Source organism: Patiria miniata, unplaced genomic scaffold (genome assembly GCF_015706575.1).
Source record: "Patiria miniata isolate m_02_andy unplaced genomic scaffold, ASM1570657v1 HiC_scaffold_24, whole genome shotgun sequence".
Lineage (NCBI taxonomy): Eukaryota > Metazoa > Echinodermata > Asteroidea > Valvatida > Asterinidae > Patiria > Patiria miniata.
The window spans coordinates 15400190-15412537 of record NW_024037063.1 but is presented as its reverse complement, the minus strand read 5'-3'; the positions used below and the strand labels follow the sequence as shown (position 1 = coordinate 15412537).

The following is a 12348-nucleotide window of genomic DNA, read 5'->3' as shown; positions in this document are numbered from 1 at the left end:
TGCATAACTAAGTATGCATTGGAGCAGAAGCACACACGGACAAATGTAAACAAAATGAACAAATTATAACAGTACAAACAAATTTGCTATATTGTAATTTTTCAAATTCTATTGTTTTGCTGTTTGATGGGTAAAACCCTCCAGAAGCAACAGCATTATTGATACACAGCCAATATCAGTGAGGAAAAGGGGGGGGGGGACAAAATAAAAGAATTATTCCTTTCGGTGAGATCTGTCTTCCTCTGTTATTCATGGAATACTTATTCTCAGACTACAACTCCACAACTGCTCTCGGTTTGGGAGGCTTTATCATAGAAGTTTGAACATATTAACAACATTTGAGACCAGCTACTTGCTCAAATATCTGCTAATAACCTGTATATTCAGCAATAGGGAAGTGATGATACAAGATGGATGCAAGCCTACCTCTTTGAGTGAGACAACACCAACCAGCCGTCCAAGTGTCGTCACGTAGGTATGGTTCAGACCCAGCAGGGAGAACATGGAATGACACTGTCATGAACAAAGTACAAAGTAGAATTAAGCCTTTCACTGCCATGTGCTTAAAAACAATTTGGCTCTGGATCTTACAACGGTTTCAAACCAAACCAAATTATTCGGGGAAGTTAAGTTTGATATTTAAAGCAATTAGGAGTAACTACATGTGAAAGATTGACTGCTTGTAGTCATTCCAAATCAGCTGCAGTTTCCAGTCCACGGAAAATGAGTACATAAAGTTGGCCTGTCTCAAACCCAATTGACCTATCGCCGTTTACGAGTTAGCCACGCCCCTTAGACAACCCTATGGAGTTTTTGTACACCGAGTTTCGTTTGTCTCAGATTTTGCGCGTTCCGCGTCCATTTGTATATCGTTTCACAAGCTGCGTTGACGCGGTTCTAACGTAATTCTACCGCGATGGGTCAATTGTGTTTGGGTTGATTTGAGTTGGCTTCAATACATGTTGGTTCTGCCCAAAACTGGAATGCCACTGAATCAAAGATTTTCAATCTCCTTCACATTGTAGAAATACAGTTCTCAAAGTGTTGACATCACAGGGTGATTCAGGCTTGAAACCACTGGTTGGCTGACCAAAATTATAACCTGCCTCTTCATGCTGGTTGGGTACGACAGTCACATAGGGCTCACTACCACATGGCTTGGGCATGGAATTTGGTTGAGTATAAACTTGAGGTGCATGCACATACTGACTATGGACTGGCATTACTGGGTGACTAGAGCACATGTATGCCCCCTGGAGCTGGTGATCCCTTACAGTCCCTCAGGATGCAGAGATTTGAACTAGTGACCAACTCATTGCAGTCTGATAATTATATGCTGGTAATAAGAGTATCATGATTTTTACCTTGTGTAGTGACGTTCGTTCCACAAGTTGGAATGGGGCTGGATCAATGTGAACCTCACTGAAGTCCAACTGCACCTTCAGCTCTTCACTCTCCCATTCCTCATGCTGTGTGTATAAAGATCAAATAGCCATTGAAAAGAGCAGGGTTTTTATTAGGCCCAGGAGGTAATAGATCCACTGGTGCCAGGGTCTTAGTTGATTTGATGAGCTCTTGATGTACAACAAGCAGCATCAAGAAAATCAGCAAACACCAAATGACCAGTGATATTGCATTACTTTCTCAACGTTTATAGTTTATTACACCCCAGAAGTACTTGTTTCTTTATAAACAGTTTATATTTGAATTAACTCTCAGCATCCAGACAGACTTCATCATTGGTATGCAACAAGTAAGTAAGGCTAATCACAAATATTTTGATAACTGCTGCATCAGCTAGGCTGCGGCCTGCGAACATAACTAGCAACAAATATTTTGAACCAAAAAATACAACAGCACGACTGAATCCGACGTTAGTGTCAGCATGTGTCGGGGTTTAACTGTGGATACAACAAAAGAAAGAGATTTATATACTTTCTAATGAATATTTGAAGTTGTAATAATATTTGTTTAAATGACTATTTTGAGTGTCACAGTAACACTAGCCTTCTTGTAGTGACCCCTTGAGCATGTTGGTTTCCTAATGCAAAGCCAAGGGGAAATGGAACACTGTGAGAGTCAACTCAGTCACAATTTGCTCTACATCTTTTCGACCACAGATTGTAGACTTTAAGAGATGTGGATTTACTTAAACCCAAACAAATGGAAAAGTATTTCTATTTCATTTAGAAACGATGTGGAGATTCTTGGCATTTCTCCCAAAGTGTGCCCATAATGATATATTTGACACCCAGCTCTATAGTGTGCCAGAAATGATGCACAATGCTCACGTGCATGTACAGATGCAGACCTCCTACAGGTAATGGAATAATGTTTTGCAAGCCCTACAATACGAAGTCTTGTTTTCCACAAAACACCACAGAATGGAGACTACTTACCTCCTCTGTTGACATATCCTCAAATTCTCCAATCGGCTGTAAAAATAAAATGTATGGAAAAAATGTGGAACACTAATTTCACGTACATTGTGGAATACATTTTGTGTGATTTTTTGAAACTTAGCTTCACTTCATCTCTTTTTTTTTCAGTAAAGAAAAAGTGACAATTATGCTTCCAAGCTGTTGTTATAATCTACTTAGCATTCAACTTTCAATTCATTCTTTGCAAAGTAAACATTTAGGTCGCTGCATTCCATTTGTAATCCAAACATTCAACCCAAACGTGGTAGTTTTGTTAGGCTGTGCAAATATCACTCTACTACATAAATCATCCAAATGCAAAAGCATTTGTAAGTGTTAGTTCAGCTGAACTTAAATAAGAAACATATCCAGGTATGACTTCTACAAAAGTGATGTTGGACACCCCTTATATTAAAACAATCACATACACAGGCTTCATAATCTATGGTAAATTAAGTCTTGATTTGTAAGGAATAGTTTGCCTCCGATAAAAAGAATTCTGAGCACATTTTGAATGTTTTGAATATAAAATTGTGATAACTTGAATGAAGTGCAAGTCAGTAGTTCTATGTAAACTTAATCAGTACATTATCAACATAGACTTTGATTACAAATATGAGTGTTTGGACACACAAGATGATGTGGGCATGTAAGATTATTTTGGAAAGAACTTGAGTATGTGTATGAGCCCTTTTGCACATTTGAACCCATTACAATAGTGGATCCATGGGCATGGTGGAATGGCTAAGCACCCCCTTCCCCAAATGACCATGTTAATTATTTACATAATGGACAAATACATCTCCAATCTGAATAACATCTGCACTAACTATTGCAATATTGATTCACTGCTTCAGGCATTTAGTCTTTTTATATGTCTTGCAATGCTTCATCCATACCATACCACTACACCACCCCCTACAAAAACTCTTGGTTTTCAACATCCCAGGCGCCCCCCCCCCCCCTTAGAATTTGCTGGATCCTCCAATGCATTTTCACACAATAATGGCTTCAGTCTCAACTCCTAGTACTCCACCTGTTACTTCATTTTTCTTTGTGGACAAGGGAAAGGACCGAGTAACGGGTCACACAAAGTGCTGTAAAGCACACAATTGCTAACTGTGGAATCCTAGTCCAAGAATTCGGAATTGCTCAGTTTGATATTTTCTCTAATCACATATAATCTATGACATGCAATTACTGCAGCAGGCAAAAAGTGTGTTTCTGTGCATGTTATTATCAGCACATGTTCTTCTTGATTATCTCTATAAAAATTGAAAACCTTCAAAACTGAATAAAGATTCAGGGAGGGTAAGTAGTGTTTTGTTATGTGACCATAATGAAGTAATTTAAAAACATGAAAGGATGTGTCAAGGGACAGCAGAAAGGGGACAGTATAAGAAGGGGGCAACTCAAACATTGATGAATCTAGGGGGGAAACACTGTGGGGGTGGGGGAAGACGGGAGGATTGAGATTGGCAGGAGGTTGTTTGATGGTTAGACATCAAGGTGGGAAAGAATTGGCATTGGTGCGGCGTATTCATGCCGTTACTAACACATTAACCAACACAAATCCAAACACAAACTGGCTGTTAGTGTTATTGGGGTTCACACAATATTTGAAATGAAACTGGGGATCTTAAAATCAAAACACTGGTCTTGAATTCTCCTATTCATTTACCACACGTAAATAATGATTGAATTCATTCAATGGGCAAGGTACTTCAATAGCATTAAGGCTTAACACAAGCTTAGCATCTTGGAAATATTTTGGTTCCATTCACAAGAACAAAATAAAAATAAAGTCTTTGATAGCAAAAACAAAATAAAAGGACTTTATTTAGGTTGCTAAAGCTACATCGTTATCAACATAAAACCAACCTGATATAAGGCGCATGTCTAGTGAGACTTACCAGTTTATACACTCGAGGCTTCTTTTTGGAACCATCCAATGAGTCAGTACTAGAGCTCAGTATACTATCCCTGGAGCCAAAGCGCTTTAACATACCCTTGATGGTCAGAATAGACACACACATACATAAACCATACACAAGACAGGCAGACAGACAGACAGACACAGAGGCAAAATAGGGTTAAAATCAATGATCCACGCATACAATACTTAGGTACATCATGGATGAGAAGTGTTATTCCTCAACCCCATCCACCCTTGAAAATAGATTTACAGGTTCGTTTGACAACCTTTTAAGATCAGGCATGCAACTGGGAAGTCCAAAAAAAAGAGGAAATTCAAATTTTCCCCAGTTTTTGTACAGTGTTTTTCTATTTTTAATGGCACACATGGGAAGTAAAAAAAGAGAGGAAATCAGCTGATCCGAGGAAAAGTTGCATGCCTGTATGATGTTTTTAAATCTCTGTATGGACTTGACCCATCATTGTTGAAAATGCATGACTTATCCCAAGCATACTATTGCTCTTTGCTCCTTGCATTCCTTCCCTCCCCACTCCCAAATTGCATTCTGGGTTTGAAGAAATTGCCCATGCTATTAAACATAGACACAGCCTTGTATGAGTGGATCACGTGATGCATTCAATACATCAAAGGGTGCAGCCTGGGGAGTTAGTGGGTGAACAGCATGGACTCCATGCATCTACAGTGGATATGGGAGGTACATACTACTACATGCGCCAGAGGTTCTTGCGCATGTGGCGCAAATTACGTACGATTAACTTTATTTGTGAGTGACATTCGGTGTCAATGCGTACAAGTTCTGCCTACGCTTTCTCTCTTTGTAACTGAATGAGGGGATGCTTGTGCAATGAATCCATTAAATCAAGGCAAAGGTCATCAAATCCACAAACAGCTCAGACAAATCAATGGCAAAATGCCTTCCCAATCCAACACAACACTCAGTGTTGATGTTTAGCAGTCACATATCATAAAATATTAAAACGCAATAATTATGCAGCCAACCTGAGAAAGTAATTCATTCCACAAACATATAAAACACTGGTAGAAAAGTAAATAAAAAATGCAACTGCAACTTGCTGAAGGTAAATCATTTCAATATTGGAGGCACCATCGTACATGTAGCTTGTAATGGCACTGTATGCATGGAGAATCAACAAGGTCAAACTAAGATGGGTCTCTTAAGGTGAATTCAAATAACAGGATCGAAGGTCTGGGAAAAAAATCACTGACTCAAGATTGTTGGGATACAAATTCACACAAGGCCAATTAGTATTAATGAACCAATTGGAGTTAGCTTTTTCATATGTCAATTTTATGAAGATTTTTTAAGTTTCAGTATCTCTGCTTGGAAAATGTCCTGATTGCTCTAAACTCAACCACTGTACAGGTACCAAGGCACATTCTTTGTACACAAGTTTCAGAGGACATCAAGCCTCATATAGAGTGATAGATTGGCTGGGCTTTGCATATGTCAAATCCTCCAGACATCCTGGTTGATTTTGAAGAAACTGGGAGGGTTCAAGTTAAAGGTAGAGTATATCATTTGCTTTGCAGCTATTCAAAAAGTAACTGACGTAATTATTGTTGAAAAGCATACTCGGTGTAAAGATAGTAATGGCACTAAACTCCCTGTGAAATTATTCTTTCTGGCAAGCTGTCATTTTGAAGAAAACAATAAAAGAAGGTCATTTCCGACGATGCGTCTAAAGATGCATTTTTTGGAAATTTCCTTCAGTAATTCATTTTTAATTCGGCGACTGGTATGCGCAAGTGTTGACGCAATGCACACATGTGTGCGGTTGCTACAATTCATCAGTTAAGTGCGTGACATCACGTACCTGCAATCGCCAGACGCTGATTTCGGGCGTAATTCAAAACATGACTCGAAAACTTTTGAATTGAAATCGCGATCCTAAAATATTGATTTCTCAGAATATACAACATTCACTGAGCTAAAACTTCCTACAGTTAGTTGTTAAGCACCCTTCTTTAGATTTTGAGCACTCTTGTTGCTTCAAACAAAACAAATGCACAAATGACAAATGGTGTACTCTACCTTTTAGACAGTTATAAATCTAAGGGTTGGGTCAACTGCAAATTGGAGGGAAAAATACACTGCAAGGCCAGAGGGAAAACAAACTACATTATCCAACAGCTAAGTGATTTCTGAATCTTATATGGAATTAAGTTTGCTAGTTGTTTTGTTCTTGGAAATCGCCTTGATTATGTTGCCAGGTGTTAATAGCATTAATACAAACTGAGCTCAAATGTCAGCAAGGTTAGTAACATCCAGGGCAAAAGTGCACAATCCAGGAGAAGCATGCTTGAATGCAGACAGGATGTAGAGTCTAAACCATAAACTTTGGAAAGAAATGGTATGGGATTCCTCAATAAGAGCCCCTCATATTGGGCTTGCAAAGGTGATGAGTGTGTCCCTCATATTGGGCTTGCATATGATTATGAATGACTGCTGTGATGAGTGTCCCTCGTATTGGGCTTGCATAGGATTATGAATGACTGCTGTGATGAGTGTCCCTCGTATTGGGCTTGCATAGGATTATGAATGACTGCTGTGATTTGTGTTAACGCTTGCCAATGTTACACTCATGAAACTGTCACCATCACAACAGCTAGCTATATGCATCTGAATGGACGAAAGCAATTCCAGTGAATAATCTTGCTTAACCCTAACCCCCTAGGCCCTTTTTGCTAAGAACCATCCTCAAGCCTCCAAAATCCTCCAAAATGTTGCAACTCCGCCTAAATTTTTCAAAATTGTCAGACAGTCCTGCCTCAAAATGCATTCATCATCAATCCTCCAAAATCCTCCTCATCCCAAAATTTTGCACTCGTGTTTAAATGAAGGATGACCAATGCCTTAATCCTTCAAAATCATCAGACTGTCCTGCCTCAAAATGCATTCATCCTCCAAAATCCTCATGTGCATTCATCCTCAATCCTCCAAAATCCTCATGTGCTTCAATCACCATTCATCCTCAATCCTCCAGAATCCTCATGTGCTTCAATCACCATTCATCCTCAATCCTCCAAAATCCTTATGTGCTTCAATCACCATTCATCCTCAATCCTCCAAAATCCTCATGTGCTTCAATCACCATTCATCCTCAATCCTCCAAAATCCTCTTGTGCTTCAATCACCATTCATCCTCAATCCTCCAAAATCCTCATGTGCTTCAATCACCATTCATCCTCAATCCTCCAGAATCCTCATGTGCTTCAATCACCATTCATCCTCAATCCTCCAGAATCCTCATGTGCTTCAATCACCATTCATCCTCAATCCTCCAGAATCCTCATTTGATTCAATCACCATTCATCCTCAATCCTCTAGAATCCTCCAAAACCGCCAGGAGGATTTTGGATGAGTGAGGTGGGTTAGGTAATATACAACATTTGCTTTTGCTGTAATTTTCAGAAATGGATGGATTTGGGGGTTAGTATTTTATAGCACATATCGCTTCACTGAGCTGTTTAAGTTCTGTGTTCATGGATGCCAGAAAAAAAAAAAGGAAAAAAACCCTCTTCTTTCAGTCTGTTTCCCTGACCCCATGCTTAAGATGAAACAAAACAATTTACAGATGACAGGGAATTGTCAGGCCAGGCAACCAGACTAGCCAGCTTGTGCCCATTCACAGATATGTAACCGATTGCAAACAACATGTGGACTACCTAATCTAGTCAATTGGGGACAGTATTTTCCAACAAGTTTTTTCCAACAATAGATGGCTAACCATTGTTTTAAATTGATAAAAAAATCCACTTTTCTTGAAAATGACTACATTCCAGGCGCAACAATTTCACAGGATGCTTGAGACTATTATTCACTTACAGTCAAGTAAGGTATTTCATAAAAATTTGGTAGTTTTGCATTTAAATGTTTGCAACTGTTGTACATTGCCTTTAAACACAATGTTAGTGTTGAGTCCAAACACGCATTCTTACAAATTTTTTGCCACTGCACACAATTCTGAAACAATTTGACTCAGCACTCACTGACATTTCCCACTCCAACTTAGTACACAAAAAACTGCCCATGTTGTTTTCTTTGCTAAAGGTTAAGTTTTGGACTCTAGATCCTGCCCTTAGCAAAAACGCTTCACCTGAGTGGAAAAGGATGACCGTGGGGATGTGCGTGGTGACGTCCCAAGCAGGATATTGAGTGATAACTACAGGAGATCCATGGTACAGATAGTTAGTGAGGTATGAGGGCAGCAGCAACAAGTTGTGACAAGGACATATGACACAGCATGTGACAGGTCACAAACAGCACAGCGAAGGGAATGTGGGAAACGAGGACAATGAGGAGAGGTATTAATATCAGGCATTTGGTTTGGGTAAAATGAAGTAATTGGAAACGGATATGGTATTTTTAGGAAAGGGAAAGGAAGGAAGTGAATATTGGAAGGTCACAAAAGATTAGTAAGGAAAAAATGAAAATGACAAAAATGAAAAACAAAATAGTAAAAGACGCAAAGATGGAAACAAAATAGAGAGAATAGGACAATGAGGATACAGAGGATAGATTAGAAGGAAATACAGTGAAATACATAGACAATACCAATTTGAACAAATTATCAATTTGTTCAAAGATAGAGAGTAAATAGAAAAAGAAAGAAACCTTGTGAGATTTTAATGTTATTTCATATTAAAAAGATTTGAGAATAAGAGTAAACTAAGACCCAAGGATATATAGCAGGGCACAAAACGTCAAGACTTAAGAAAATCCTATATCAGACAGGATTTCAATGACATATTTTATTTGTTATGTTTAGAGCAATCGTGTGAAAAACACCCCCCAAAAATGGGGGGGGGGAGGATGTTTTACCATCCAAAGAAAAAACGTTTTTGGTAACTCATTTTAAAATTTCTGACAGATTGATAAACCAACATACCTCTAGGTTGGACAGACTGATTCCTGTGGCTAAATAGGGACAGGGAAAAAAACACAAGTAGAAATTAGTTGTTAGGCATATGTGGGGTGATCTCTGCCAGAAACTGGCTGTAGTGGGACACTGGAAAAATACAGTATAAGAAGCTCAACAGATATAAAAGTATACTTTATGTAAGGTGTGATTTTGAAACAGAGTTTGGTGGGGACAAGGTAAAGCCGTCCCTACTTGCCTCCCAAATGAAGCACAATGGAAGCACATGTGTAAACAATGTGCACCGTTATCTTGTCACAGGGTCTGCTTGTTTCACCCATGGTACTTAGCTGAACAAATGTATTTCATTGATCGCAAGTTTTGCAACTAATTTCTTTATTAATAATGCTGAGTCTAAGGACTGAAGACTTCAACGTTGCTATGTTATCATCTACATTTAGTGCAATCTTCTACATTTAATCAGTAACTGTTTCATATTTACTGCAAGCTGTAGCTGTCATGAGTATATAACCCACATCTCCATGCTTTCAAATACAAGGTATAACTGCTAATCACATGCAAATTATGTGGACATAAAAATCACGCTGACATACATATCACAACCAATGAGTACAAAAACTACACAATTTAATGATTTATTTTGGCATTTTGATTATGTGGCCATTTTAGCATGCCAATGTTTGCTGGATGCTGCATGCACCAAATTGTTATGTTTCTACTCAAGTTTATGTAGGTGAGAAAGAGATCTCAACTGGAATCAGATATGTCTAACAATCGAGTCCTCAACAGTAACTTTAAAAAACCTACCATAAAGGCAATAGACCAAAGGGCTGTGGTTCTGTTGTGCATGGATAAGCATGAGTCAACCTTTGGTACATTCATCGTTACTAATTCTAAATAACAAAGAAGGCCATCTGAGACACCCACAAAGCATAAGGTCCACTCCCAGAAGAATTGAAAAGGACAGCTTCCTCAAATTATTCAAATGTTGGCTAACATGTTTCCCATCTTAAAATGATTCCAACTATTGACAAGTTGAAGTAAATGATAAACACTATAGGGGATCCAATTCATTCTGCACATCAGATTAGTTTTTTCCACAGAGCTTTAATTAACTTGAAGAGCAAATGGTCTATAATCAACTATTTTCATGTTTCAGCAATGCTTACCATCTTTGTCAGAAGCGTCTCTGATGGAGATTTGTTGTGAGTTGTTTTCATCAGACTGTGAAAACAACGAACAAATATTAATAAATAATAATATATTAATGAATTAGGTATACTAAGCCCAGCTAAACCACTGTATATTTGTCACTGGAGCTCAGAGAATGCCTCGGCGACAACACTCTAAGGTAAAGAAGAATGTTGCAATGGGCTTATTCAAAGGAAAGTGCGGGTACAGAAAGGAAGTTATTGTAAATAAAAAGTTAAAGAGAATACAATACAAAATGAGGATAAACTGGAACTTCATATTACATGAATTCACTTTTTCCTACGTGTTATGTACCGTAATTTTCGGAATATAAGCCGCGGCTTATACGTTGAATTTGCCCATGAAAATGTTTACTGCGGCTTATACACAGGGCGGCTTATACGCCGAGACTTGAAGAATAAAAATGACATTTACATGTGTATTTAATGTACTGGTACAAGAAGAGATGTGTTGCTGAAATAATTATCAATTAAGAAAGTCATTAACAAACCGAAAGCACATCCCACAAAAAGGTACCGAGCGGTAAAAAGTACGGCTAGTGAAAGCTGTCCCTTGGACATCGACAACCGGCCGCACGTGATGCTGCCTATGCTGCATGCATGCTGCAGGGATTCCCCATGGACCACACCATTTGTGGTAATAAAGGGGTGCACTTTCTTGGGAACAATAATTACCAATATTTCCCCAGTTTAAAAAAAGGAAAAAGACAACTAATACTTTTTATGGAGTTTGAAACATATCTTTATTTGATAATCAGTTGTTCAACGTCACAATATATTTTTTTTTCTTGAAATGTATTCAAAAAACGATGTAAAACTCAAAACAGGGGTGAAACCACCCCTACAAAATTAATGGATTCGTCCATAAAAATCTCAGCATCGTGTTGAGTGTTTTCGAAGAAAGTTACTATCCAAACTTGAAGTTTTGACGTTACTACTCATTAGTAATCACAACAATTTGATAAGTTTTGCTGTAAAAACGGACTTGTTTATCCTTTAGGACAAAACAACTCAGCGTCTGTTGCCACAAGGCAGGATTTGTAGCGCTCCAGTCAGACAACACATGGTGGGTTGCATACTCTCTCAAGTGCTGGGGGAAAATAATGTCATTCGCCGGCACAGGCTCACTGACTAGCCAGCCGGCAGCAATTCCCGTTTTTTATTTCTCATCATCAATTTCCATATTTGTTTGTAAGAGTAATCGACTGTAAATGATTTGACATAACATTTGTGGTCCTTTTATAGCTTTCGTAGTGCAAATGGAACTGGTTCAGAGCATTTTGACTAGAATTTGGAGGCCTTACAAAATTGAACCGCTGCGGTTGGTGCGGCTTATACGCCGGTGCGGCTTATACGCCGACTTCAAATCTTAATTTGCAGATTTTTGCGTGCTGCGGCTTATACGCCGCGCGGCTTATATTCCGAAAATTACGGTAGATGAAATAGTATGGACAGATATCCCAAAGTTTGGGATATTAACAGCGCAATTACAACTTTAATGCATAAGCTCAAAGGAACACAGTATTTATGGACTAAACAGCATAGATTTTGACCTTTCAAACAGGACAAAATGAATGAAATAACCAAATAATGCTGAATTCATGGCAAATACTTAGCACGAATTCACATCTTGTAGCATCCATAAAACAACCTCCAGTAAATTGTACTCTTGATGAGGTCACAAGGTTTCGTCCTGGTTAAACACAACATGTAAACAAGAACTTTCTCTCATTTTCCCCACTGTTTATAAAGTTCTTACATACAAAACAGAAGTTACTTTTCATATGAAATGTATCAGAATCAAACTTTCTCATGACCTACCTAGTAAAAGATAACAGGTTGGAATTGCTATTATCCATATAACCCAATCATCATAGGGC

The 12348-nt window shown here is 38.5% G+C and overlaps 1 protein-coding gene across 3 annotated transcripts in view; it reads right to left on the bottom strand.

Annotated features, from left to right (window-relative positions):
- Positions 1 to 12348, bottom strand: part of LOC119731598 (chloride channel protein 2-like) — a 42498-nt gene that overhangs the window by 3328 nt on the left and 26822 nt on the right. Inside the window, exons 17-23 of one of the 3 annotated variants that reach the window (XM_038204790.1) lie at positions 10427 to 10481; positions 9267 to 9295; positions 8475 to 8540; positions 4334 to 4429; positions 2400 to 2435; positions 1365 to 1469; positions 427 to 513 (exon numbers count right to left, since the gene is read on the bottom strand). In XM_038204790.1, coding sequence (XP_038060718.1) covers positions 427 to 513; positions 1365 to 1469; positions 2400 to 2435; positions 4334 to 4429; positions 8475 to 8540; positions 9267 to 9295; positions 10427 to 10481 — 474 coding nt within the window. The remainder of the gene's footprint in view (positions 1 to 426; positions 514 to 1364; positions 1470 to 2399; positions 2436 to 4333; positions 4430 to 8474; positions 8541 to 9266; positions 9296 to 10426; positions 10482 to 12348) is intronic. The other 2 variants (XM_038204791.1, XM_038204792.1) reach the window with 2 other exon arrangements.